Source organism: Schistocerca piceifrons, chromosome 10, assembly GCF_021461385.2.
Source record: "Schistocerca piceifrons isolate TAMUIC-IGC-003096 chromosome 10, iqSchPice1.1, whole genome shotgun sequence".
In the NCBI taxonomy this organism is placed as follows: domain Eukaryota; kingdom Metazoa; phylum Arthropoda; class Insecta; order Orthoptera; family Acrididae; genus Schistocerca; species Schistocerca piceifrons.
Genome location: NC_060147.1, coordinates 111,371,092 through 111,383,630, shown reverse-complemented (window position 1 = coordinate 111,383,630; position 12,539 = coordinate 111,371,092). Strand labels below are relative to the sequence as shown.

The following is a 12,539-nucleotide window of genomic DNA, read 5'->3' as shown; positions in this document are numbered from 1 at the left end:
AAAGTAATGCCTCTTGTTCTGGAGAATTTCTATTTTGAAAATTTGCATTGATCTCTTCCAGAGCAATCACTGAGTAACATTAATCTGACAAAATTACTTTGTACAATTACTGGATCTAACCATTCAGGCACAGTCAATTAAAGTAATGAGCCACGGGCAATTAATTAATCTCAAGCATAGAAAGACAGCAGGTTACTACCACAGCCTCTTTCTACAGGTGACCAGATTTTAGACAGAAAGTTATGGTTTTAACAAAGTTCTGGCATAAAAATTGTGTATCAGCTAAGAAGCTAGTAGAGGCCAGGAATGGTTGGAACTTTGTAACCATTGGCATGTTCACTTACCTAAGGATATTTGAAAGTAAAAATTGGCAGCAAAAGATAACCTCCAGTATAAAGCATCAACACCTTAATCTAAAGAATGTAACACTTACCGAGTAGCTGAGCTTCTGTGTGTAATGTAGGCGTAGTTCTAAGAGTCGGTGGCACTTATCATAGAGTGCACGGAAGAGAAGGGATGAGGCACTGCGCAGCATACAAACTTTCTGCAGGTTTGGGGCATCACAGAAAGTCTGTATTGCCTCCTGGTCGCTTGTGTGAGAGCTAAAAAATAACAAACATAGGCACAAAAATGGTGGGAATTGGCAACAACATTAACATTCAGAACTCAAGGTTACTTCAAATGGCAACAGAAAGAAATCACTCATAGGAAGTGAGAAATAAACACATTAAATTTGGCAGTACAGAAGCAGTAACAGGGTTAATCAAAAATTTAAAATGCAAATAAAATAATAGCAAACAGAAGTTATTTGCAAAATTCTTAAGATTTTTTATGGCCGACAGCAACCAACACCTCGTGCAGAGCAACAATAAAATTTAAATGTGGAGCAAGGCAATGAGCTCAAATTATGCAACCAGTCTTACTGTCAATCACTTCTTCCCTCTGTCTCACAACCTTCCCCCTCATTACTGTTGTTATTTTGGTTTTTCATTATTTTAATTTTGTCACTACATTTTGCAGGTATTTTGAATAACCACCTTATTCATTGCACCCACCACCTTAACAGAATACGATTTATTGTGACTTTATTTATTTATTGTATCTCCAACTTACCATTTAGGTTGTAGTTGTTGGAAATACGGGAAATGCATCTGCCACTGCAACAACTGATGTAGGAATATGAAGAATCGCAAATGACAATTAACATCCAGAATCAATTTTCAGTCTGCAGCAGAGTGTGCACTAATTTTAAAACTACCTGTTGTTGTTGTTGTTGTGGTCTTCAGTCCTGAGACTGGTTTGATGCAGCTCTCCATGCTACCCTATCCTGTGCAAGCTGCTTCATCTCCTAGTACTTACTGCAACCTTCATGCTTCTGAATCTGCTTAGTGTATTCATCTCTTGGTCACCCTCTACGATTTTTACCCTCCACGCTGCCTTCCAATGCTAAATTGGTGATACCTTGATGCCTCAGAACATGTCCTGCCAACCGGTCTCTTCTTCTTGTCAAGTTGTGCCACAAACTCCTCTTCTCCCCAGTTCTATTCAATACCTCCTCATTAGTTATGTGATCCTGCCAACCGGTCTCTTCTTCTTGTCAAATTGTGCCACAAACTCCTCTTCTCCCCAGTTCTATTCAATACCTCCTCATTAGTTATGTGATCTACCCATCTAATTTTCAGCATTCTTCTGTAGCACCACATTTCGAAAGCTTCTATTCTCTTCTTGTCCAAACTATTTATCGTCCATGTTTCACTTCCATACAAATACTTTCAGAAAGGACTCCCCGACACTTAAATCTATACTCAATGTTAACAAATTTCTCTTCTTCAGAAACGCTTTCCTCGCCATTGCCAGTCTACATTTTATATCTTCTCTACTTCGACCATCATCAGTTATTTTGCTCCCCAAATAGCAAAACGCCTTTACTCCTTTAAGTGTCTCATTTCCTAATTTAATTCCCTCAGCATCACCCGAATTAATTCGACTACATTCCATTATCCTCATTTTGCTTTTGTTGATGTTCATCTTATATCCTGCTTTCAAGACACTGTCCATTCCGTTCAACTACTCTTCCAAGTCCTTTGCTGTCTCTGACAGAATTACAATGTCATCGGCGAACCTCAAAGTTTTTATTTTTTCTCCATGGATTTTAATACCTACTCCGAACTTTTCTTTTGTTTCCTTTACTGCTTGCTCAATATACAGATCGAATAACATCGGGGAGAGGCTACAACCCTGTCTCACTCCCTTCCCAATCACTGCTTCCCTTTCATGTCCCTCGACTCTTATAACTGCCATCTGGTTTCTGTAAAAATTGTAAATAGCTTTTCGCTCCCTGTATTTTACCCCTACCACTTTCAGAATTTGAAAGAGAGTATTCCAGTCAGCACTGTCAAAAGCTTTCTCTAAGTCTACAAATGTTAGAAACGTAGGTTTGCCTTTCCTTAATCTTTCTTCTAAGATATTACCTCACGTGTTCCAATATTTCTACGGAATCCAAATTGATCTTCCCCGAGGTTGGCTTCTACCAGTTTTTCCATTCGTCTGTAAAGAATTCGTGTTAGTATTTTGCAGCTGTGACTTATTAAACTGATAGTTCGGTAATTTTCACATCTGTCAACACCTGCTTTCTTTGGGATTGGAATTATTATGTTCTTCTTGAAGTCTGAGGGTATTTCGCCTGTCTCATACATCTTGCTCACCAGATGGTAGAGTTTTGTCAGGGTTGGCTCTCCCAAGGCTATCAGTAGTTCTAATGGAATGTTGTCTACACCTGGGGCCTTGTTTCGACATAGGTCTTTCAGTGCTCTGTCAAACTCTTCACACAGTATTGTATCTCCCATTTTATCTTCATCTACATTCTCTTCCATTTCCATAATATTGTCCTCAAGTACATTGCCCTTGTATAGACTCTCTATATACTCCTTCCACCTTTCTGCTTTCCCTGCTTTGCTTCGAACTGGTTTTCCATCTAAGCTCTTGATATTCATACAAGTGGTTCTCTTTTCTCAAATGGTCTCTTTAATTTTCCTGTAGGCAGTATCTATCTTGCCCCTTGTGAATAAGCCTCTACTTCCTTACATTTGTCCTCTAGCCATCCCTGCTTTAGCCATTTTGCACTTCCTGTCAATTTCATTTTTGAGACGTTTGTATTCCTTTTTGCCTGCTTCATTTACTGCGTTTTTATATTTTCTCCTTTCATCAATTAAATTAAATATTTCTTCTGTTACCCAAGGATTTTTACTAACCCTCGTCTTTTTACCTACTTGATCCTCTGCTGCCTTCACTACTAAATCCCTCAGAGCTACCCATTCTTCTTCTACTGTATTTCTTTCCCTCATTCCTGTCAATTGTGCCCTTATGCTCTCCCTGAAACTCTGTGCAACCTCTGGTTCTTTCAGTTTATCCAGGTCCCATCTCCTTAAATTCCCACCTTTTTGCAGTTTCTTCAGTTTTAATCTACAGTTCATAACGAATAGATTGTGGTCAGAGTCCACATCTGCCCCTGGAAATGTCTTACAATTTAAAACCTGGTTCCTAAATCTCTGTCTTACCATTATATAATCTATCTGATACCTTCTAGTATCTCCAGGATTCTTCCATGTATACAACCTTCTTTTATGATTCTTGAATCAAGTGTTAGCTATGATTAAGTTATGCTCTGTGCAAAATTCTACCAGACGGCTTCCTCTTTCATTTCTTACCCCCAACCCATATTCACCTACTATGTTTCCTTCTCTCCCTTTTCCTACTCTCGAATTCCAGTCACCCCTGACTATTAAATTTTCATCTCCCTTCACTACCTGAATAATTTCTTTTATCTCATCATACATTTCTTCAATTTCTTCATCATCTGCAGAGCTAGTTGGCATATAAACTTGTACTACTGTAGTAGGCGTGGGCTTCATGTCTATCTTGGCCACAATAATGTGTTCACTATGCTGTTTGTAGTAGCTTACCCGCACTCCTATTTTTTATTTATTATTAAACCTACTCCTGCATTACCCCTATTTGATATTGTATCTCCTGACACATTAAAATTGTGTGCTGTACTGGGAGTCTGAGGATATACCTTAACATTCAGAGAATAAAATATAATGCTTTGCAACAAAAATTTAGTAGATCCAAACACGAATTGACGTAAATCAAAGGATGCATCGGAGTCACATACTTGAGAGTACTACTGTCATTCAATAGCAGAAGAACTTTTGATATAAACAGAAATACTGCAACAGTTAATTGTAACAAAAAAGAGCACTTTTCTGGAATAGCTACATAACAAAAAGTATGAAGAAAATCATTGTTGATAGTACTGCTACATAAGTGTGTAAACACACTGCATTTCAAGGAAAGAGCATATGAAGAGTAATGAAATAAGAGATTATGGGATCAAGCAAGATGATAACTGATCTAATAAAACCAAAGCTCAACCATCTAATAATAATGGCTAATGACAGGTGGCTAAAATTAATCTGGAAACTTAGTCAACAAGTGAAAGGAAAGAGAGGTTGCTACTGAGACATGCTTAAACAGCACATTTGGTGTGGTGTCACCGCCAGACACCACACTTGCTAGGTGGTAGCCTTCAAATCGGCCGCGGTCCGTTAGTATACGTCGGACCCGCGTGTCACCACTATCAGTGATTGCAGACCGAGCGCCGCCACACGGCAGGTCTAGAGAGACTTCCTAGCACTCGCCCCAGTGGTACAGCCGACTTTGCTAGCGATGATTCACTGACTACATACGCTGTCATTTACAGAGACGATAGTTAGCATAGCCTTCAGCTACGTCATTTGCTACGACCTAGCAAGGCGCCATTACCAGTTACTATTGATACCGAGTCATGTACAGTCAAGAGCGACGCTCATCATTAATGGATTAAGGTTAAGTATTCCACCAGCTACGTCCCTTTTTCCAAAGTCTAATTTCCTTGTCCTGTTCCAGACCTCACACCAGCCTGTGTGAGCCAAAACGTGTGCCTTTCGGCTTCCTCTAGTACCCGGTGTTGGCTCTCCTGCCAACCCACAACATTGGCGACGAGGCAACACAGCGTTCTTAAGTATACTGCCCCGATTTACTTGTGTAATGGCTTCGCCACCATCTCCAGATGTACTGTCCAAATTTTATCACTTGCAGAATCAGCAGACGCAGGCCTTATTGGATGCCCTTGGACAGCTCGTCCAGGGTCAACGTGCAATGCAAAACGATGCGGCAGCTGCCGCTTCACCGCTACCACAGCCACAACACGCAGTTGCACCACCTTTTCATCCTTTTGATGCGGCACTGGAAAGCTGGACGGAGTGGTCACGCCAATTTGGATTCCATCTTGCCGCCTACAGAATTCAAGGTAATGAGCGGCAGCCTTTTCTCCTTTCCGCCGTAGGCGTCCAGACGTACCGTGTGATAGAGAAATTATTTCCCCGACGCGACGTAGCAACTCTGTCCTACGACGAAATTTTGTCTGCATTAGATGCATATTTCAAAGAATCAGTCAATGTAGTTGCAAAAAGGTATACCTTCTTTTGTACAAAACGTACGGCCGGTCAGACTAATAGGGAGTGGGTTGCAACCTTGCAAGGCCTTTTGAGTGTGAATGTGGACTTCCTTATTCAGATACTATGGTGCGTGATGCACTTGCACAGAATGTTTCTGAGTGTTTCTCGTATATGTGAAGAATTTGCAGACATTTTTGCAGTGGGCCTTGGTTGCGCTAAGAACTATAAAGCACATTTGGAACTGAAAGTACACGTGCAACCGAAATTTTTCAGAGCGCGCTATGTTCCCCACGCCTTGCATGATGAGGTCGCAAGAACATTACACGATTTGGAATCACAAGGCATAATTGAACATGTGCAGGCTTCTCTCTGGGCATCACCCTTAGTAATTTTGCCAAAACCTTCCGGAAAATTGAGACTTTGTGTGGACTTCAAGGCAACAGTGAATCCCCAACTAGTGATTGCAACTTTTCCTTTGCCCCGCCCGGAAGATCTTTTTGACACACTGTGCCTGGGTAAATATTTTTCGAAGTTGGACCTAGCAGATGCGTACTTGCAAATACCGGTGGACGAAGAATCCCAGCGCGTTTTGGTGGTTAACACGCATCTTGGTTCGTACCGATTCAAACAACTGCCTTTCGGGTGTGCATCAGCCCCTGCATTGTTTCAGCACTATTTACAAACTGTTTGTGCGTCGGTCCCTACTGCAGCAAACTATCTGGACGATATTGTGATCTCCAGAAAGACGGAAGAAGAACATTTAGCCAAACTCAGAACATTGTTTCAGGTCTTGCAACAAAATGGTCTTCGCTTGCGGAAGGACAAATGTGTGTTTTTTGCTCGTGACTTACCCTATCTGGGACATGTCCTCAATGCCCAAGGCATACATCCCAGTCCAGAGCACCTCCGTGCCATACAAGACTTACCTTCGCCGCAGAATTTGAAGCAGCTACAGAGTGTGCTGGGCAAAATTAACTATTATCATCGCTATGTTCCCCATGCCTCTTCCATTTCAGCTCCGCTTCATCGCTTACGTCGTAAGGGTGTTCCGTTCGTCTGGACGACGGAATGCGAACGCGCTTTTCGCCAGTTGAAATCGGCGTTGCTTTCCAATACTTGCCTTACGCCCTTCGATCCCTGGAAGCCCCTTTTGTTGATGGTAGATGCATCGGATTTCGGGATCGGTGCTGTGCTTGCGCACAAAGATGGTTCACACAATCGCCCTATTGCCTTTGCGTCCAAATTGCTCTCGTCTGCGCAAAGACATTATTCACAGATCGAGAAAGAAGCTTTGGCTCTCATATTTGGTGTTACTAAGTTTCATGATTTCTTGTATGGTCGTCACTTTACCATCATCACAGACCACAAACCTTTGACATTGCTTTTTCATCCGAACAAGCCTGTACCTCCACGTACAGCGCAGAAATTCATTCGCTGGTCTCTTTTCCTCTCGCAGTACAGCTACGATATCTTGTATCGGTCCACTGCTAAGCACGGAAACGCCGATGCGTTGTCCCGTTTGCCTGTTGCTGAGGATAAAGCATTCGATTCCTCCGAACTTGCTTGCATGTTCATTGATACGGAAACCGATGACGTGGTCGAATCGTTTCCGATTCATTTTCGTCGTGTAGCTACAGCCACAGCTGCTGACCCTGTCCTTGCTACCGTTTTGCGTTTTGTTGCCACGCAATGGCCCTTGTCAAAATCACGGATCGAGGATCTGTTGGTTCGCCGATTTTTTGCTCACAAGGAGAGGCTTTTTGTACGACGTAGTGTTTTGCTGTTGCGTTCTGATAATGATCAGTCCAGGGTCGTGGTCCCACGTTCGTTACAGTCCTCTGTTTTACAGCTTCTCCACCAAGGACATTGGGGTATGGTGAGAACGAAACAACTTGCTCGTCAGCACTGTACTTGGTTCGGGATCGATGCTGCGATTACGAATATGTGCTCTTCTTGCGTGGCGTGTGCCGAACAACAATCCGCACCACTGCGGAAATTCTTTGCATGGCCAAAAGCCACTTCCCCTTGGCAACGCTTACACATCGATTTTGCTGGTCCATTCTGGAATGCTCGATGGTTGGTTGTGGTAGATTCATTCAGTAATTTTCCTTTTGTTGTCCGGATGTCTTCCACGACATCATCTGCCACCATCCAAGCATTATACGCTATCTTTTGCATTGAAGGTCTTCCACAGACTATTGTTTCCGACAATGGCCCACAATTCATGTCCGCAGAATTTCAGTCATTTTGCAAGGTCAATGGTATTCAACATCGGACATCCGTGCCGTTTTCGCCTCAGTCAAACGGTGCCGCTGAACGATTGATCTGGACTTTCAAGTCACAGATGTTGAAGCTGAAAGCGTCGCATTCTTGGGAGGACGCGTTATTGCTCTTTTTGTCCTCGTATCGCTCTCAGCCCTGAGATGGTCGCTCGCCGGCTGAGTTGCTTCACGGTCGCCCTCATCGAAACTTGATGTCTTTGCTGCATCCGCCGCATCAGGTTCCTGTGCAGCGGCAGACACCTGCTTTTGCTCCGGGTGACGTTGTCTACTATCGCAACTATTGAGGTTCACGGCGGCGTTGGCTCGCAGGACGCATTCTTCGCTGCCTCGGCCGCGCTATGTACCTGGTTTTGGGGGCCTCTGGTGAGGTGCGTTGGCATCTCAATCAGCTGCGCCTCTGTCGTCGCACGGGATCTGCTGCTCCCCGTCTGCTTTCAGCGATGGTGCCGTCCGGTCAGCGCCCTGGGGACCCATCTACTGGCTCGCCTCAGCCCCAAGTGTTACCAATGCTGCCTTCCATTTTGCCCCACGGCGACGCGCCGCCGCCGCTGCCTGTTCTCCGCTGGCGACGCCCGAGTGGACGCGTCACTGCAACCGCCAGGCGTCTCCCTGGGCCACGCGCCGCCGATCGCTTCCCGTGACCAGTTGTCCTCCGCCATGGAAGTCTTGCCCACTCCGGACCATATGTAGTCTTCGCCCGTCGGGTGCTCCGGCTCGATGGAGGTTGACCCTTCGGCCCCTCCTGTCTCTCTAAGGGCGCATACACCGCATGTTGGCGTGCACCCTGGACTAGGTTTTCAGGCGTTTCCTAGCTCCCCTTGGACCGAATGGCAGGGTGCGGGTGGCACAGCCTCGCCTGTTGTTAGGCTCCCCACCTCGTCGCATACGTCAACATGGGGTCCTCTCCACGGCGGGCGGAAGCCTTATGCCACAACCGTCCGCCGATTTGCGGGGGAGGAATGTGGTGTCACCGCCAGACACCACACTTGCTAGGTGGTAGCCCTTAAATCGGCTGCGGTCCGTTAGTATACGTCGGACCCGCGTGTCACCACTATCAGTGATTGCAGACCGAGCGCCGCCACACGGCAGGTCTAGAGAGTCTTCCTAGCACTCGCCCCAGTTGTACAGCCGACTTTGCTAGCGAAGGTTCACTGACAAATTACGCTCTCATTTGCCGAGACGATAGTTAGCATAGTCTTCAGCTATGTCATTTGCTATGACCTAGCAAGGCGCCATTATCATTTGCTATTTATCTTGTGATGCATGTACCGTCAGACCGATGTTCACCAATTATGGATTAAAGTTAAGTATTCCAACAGATACGTACTATTTTTGCTAGTCTCATATCCCTGACCTGTTCCAGACCTCACGCCATCCTGCGTGAGCTTAAACGCGTGCCTTATGGCTACCCATCATTGTGGATTGGCTGTCTTGCCAGTCCAAAACATTTGGTCCAAGAACAGCATCATCCAGAGTGACAAACTCTCAGCGAGATTAAAGTTCAGAACTGAATAACTGCAGAAGAAAAGCACTTTGAAAAATATCTGTATTAAATTTCAGATTGTCTGCAATATCATAAAAGTTATAACAAGAATGTAACACCCCATCAAGCCTGAATCTAGGAGGAGGCAAACCGGGGTATCTGCCCCGGGCAGTAATTTCAGGGGGTGCCAGATTCATATTCTTGAAGAGAAAAACCTTGTTTCACAAAGCACCTAGCATCCAGCACACTTTGGTCTATTGATTATTCATATGATTTTGAAACAAATCCCTGTTGGTTTTTCAACATTTCTGATCACTTTCTAAGTTAATTTCTGAACAAATCATAAGTTGCCTTTTGAATGCATGCATAGTGTACATGATGTGTCTGCCAACAGAATCCCCATCGCATCTAGAAATAATAATAATAAAACTACTGTTGTTATAATTATTGGCAAAATCCATAGAGTCAGACTACCAGAGTGGAAATAAATGACTAACGGGAATTACAAGTAAGAAAGATTGTGGTGTATCCAAGAAAATGAAATTTTGATGCAAAATTTTTCCCGGATCGTTATATTACCAAGGGCCAGTTGTACATTCCCCAGTTAGCAGCCGTTTAAATTCTGCTCTCAGAATAGCGCAGAAAATGCGTTGTAAGAACAAGTCATAATGCCTAACCGGAGAATAAATGCTTGACAACTAAACTGGAACTGGCAAGATTAGTGAAGCTAACCAGAGAATAAGTTTTGACAGTGGCAGGAATAGTTACAAAATTAGTGATGACAAGATTGTTAGAATGAGGAAGGTAAAGAAACAGGGACATCACACAAATTATAAGGAAGAATATGATGAGTCCAAATTTATATAAAGATTTCATACTACTACTTTCAGATCTCATGCTTGAGAACTGGAGTGTACGAATGAAATGTGAAACTATTTCCTAACATTAAACCTTTTGCTTGTAGTAGGCCTAATAGGCATTTGATATTGGTAATTTGTGAATTATATTCTGTCTTGTTATTTATGTAAATGAGGTAGATAAAAATGATCATCTGGGCCAAAACAATCTAACTTATTTGGTGTGTGTTACAACTGCTGCAATATTAGAAAGGCCTATTTCATTTTATCTAGCAGACAGTGACAAAATAGACGTAATCAAATCGAGAAACCACACATTCAAATTAACAGCTTTTTCAGTATTAGACAACAAGATTTTGATTTTTCATGTAGCAAAATCTTTGATGAACTGTGATAAGGTATTAGACTTTCACAGAAAGGAAAGCATGCTATGTATAGCTGTATCAAGATTAGAGAGAAAAAAATGCTGGGAGCGAAGGACTGAAGAAACTGTGTGCTGTCTTGCTTGTCTCTTGTATTACTGGTTTTATGTTTTCTATATTTAATTTTGTGTCACACAAAAGAGAAAGTTACTAGCTAATAGCCAATAAAGAGTGCAAATTTTCTGAATAGTTCTTTTTACCACAGTTACAAATAATCCCACCCAGTATTAACTGTCAATTTTTTAAAGATGGATAGGATGTCAAATTGGTCAACTGGCACCAGGAGAGAAACCACAAGAGCAAATAAGGTCTTATATTTCCTCAAATATATGTGTTTCATATGTCCAACTCTTCAGAAAGATTTGTGCTACGAAATGCACTCCCCCCCCCCCCCCCCTCCCAGATTAGAAATATCGTAGATCTAGGGCTGCACCCCATATTATATCGAAGTAGACAAAAACTTTGTAACACCTATTCTGCAGGTACCCTGTAATTACTTCATTAATTACTAGCTAATTTCCCATGGTTTCACCCACAAACACATTTGATATATATATATATATATATATATATATATATATATATATATATATATATATATATATATATATATATATATATATTTTTTGCCCACATCGCTGCCTCCTCACTGTCCAACACCTCCTTCTCTCTTCTGACTGCCCATCTCCCTCCCCCTCTCCCCCATTTCTCTGCCCTTCCTCTCCTTTCCCCCTTACCCCTGTGTCTGCCCATTCCTTCCTGCCACCATTTTTCCTATCTGCCCATCTCCTCCTGACTCCCTATCATCACTGCGTATCTGCTTATCTCTTCCACCCATCTCTCTGCCCACCTCCTCCTGATCCCATTCTCCCCATCACCTCTGCACCTCCCTCCCTCCCTAACCTTGCCTCTTATCTGCTAGCCCTGTATCGCCGCCCATCTGCCCCTCCACCATCTATATACTCCTTCCAATCTCCCTATGCCCATTTCCCACATCTCTGGCCATCCCCTCCTCCCACCTACCTCGACCCACCTCCTCCTCCTCCCCCCTCCATCTCTCTGGCCATCTCCTCATCCTGCTTTTCTACATCCATCGCCTCCTCTCATCAAATCTCCGGCATCGTTGCGGATGGAAAAAGATCCTGCAAGAAAGGGACCAATGACGACTGAAGAGAATCGTTCAATGTGACATAAGTGTAACCCTTCCCAAATTGCTGCAGATTTCAATGTTGGGCCATCAATAAGTGTCAGTGTGCGAACCATTCAATGAAACATCATCGATATGGGCTTTTGGAACTGAAGGCCCACCTGTGTACCCTTGATGACTGCACAACACAAAGCTTTATGCCTCGCCTGGGCCCATCGACACTGCCATTGGACTGTTGATGACTAGAAACATGTTGCCTGGTCGGTCAAGTCTCTTTTTCAAATTTTATCGAGCAAACGGATGTGTACGGGTATGGAGACAACCTCGAGAATCCGTGGAACCTGCATGTCAGCAAGGGACTATTCAAGCTGGTGGAGTCTCTGTAATGGTTTGGGCATGTGCGGTTGGAATGGTATGGGACCCCTGGTAAGTCTAGATATGACTGACATGCGACATGTACGTAAGCATCCTATCTGATCATCTGCATTCATTCATGTCCAATTTGCATTCCTGCAGACACAATTCTGAGTTAAACACTTCCACTGGCCTCCAGACTCCCCAGACATGAACACTACTGACCATATCTGGGATGCCTTGCAACATACTGTTTATAAGAGATCTCTACCCCCTCGTACTCTTCTGGATTTATGATCAGCCCTGCAGGATTCATGGTGTCAATTGCCTCCAGCACTACTTCACACATTAGTCGAGTCCATGCCAGGTCATGTTGCAGCACTTCTGTGTGCCTGAGGGGCCTTGCATGATATTAGGCAGGTGTAGCAGTTTCTTTGGCTCTTCAGTGTAGTATAAGGCTTGCTTTTCTGTCTTCTCATGATTGTCCTATGAGTGA

The 12,539-nt window shown here is 43.6% G+C and overlaps 1 protein-coding gene across 1 annotated transcript in view; it reads right to left on the bottom strand.

The window, feature by feature from the left end:
- LOC124719076 overlaps nt 1–12,539 on the bottom strand; it is a 90,102-nt gene that overhangs the window by 55,261 nt on the left and 22,302 nt on the right. Inside the window, exon 3 of the mRNA XM_047244757.1 lies at nt 434–602. Within this exon, the coding sequence (XP_047100713.1) occupies nt 434–602 (169 nt within the window). The remainder of the gene's footprint in view (nt 1–433; nt 603–12,539) is intronic.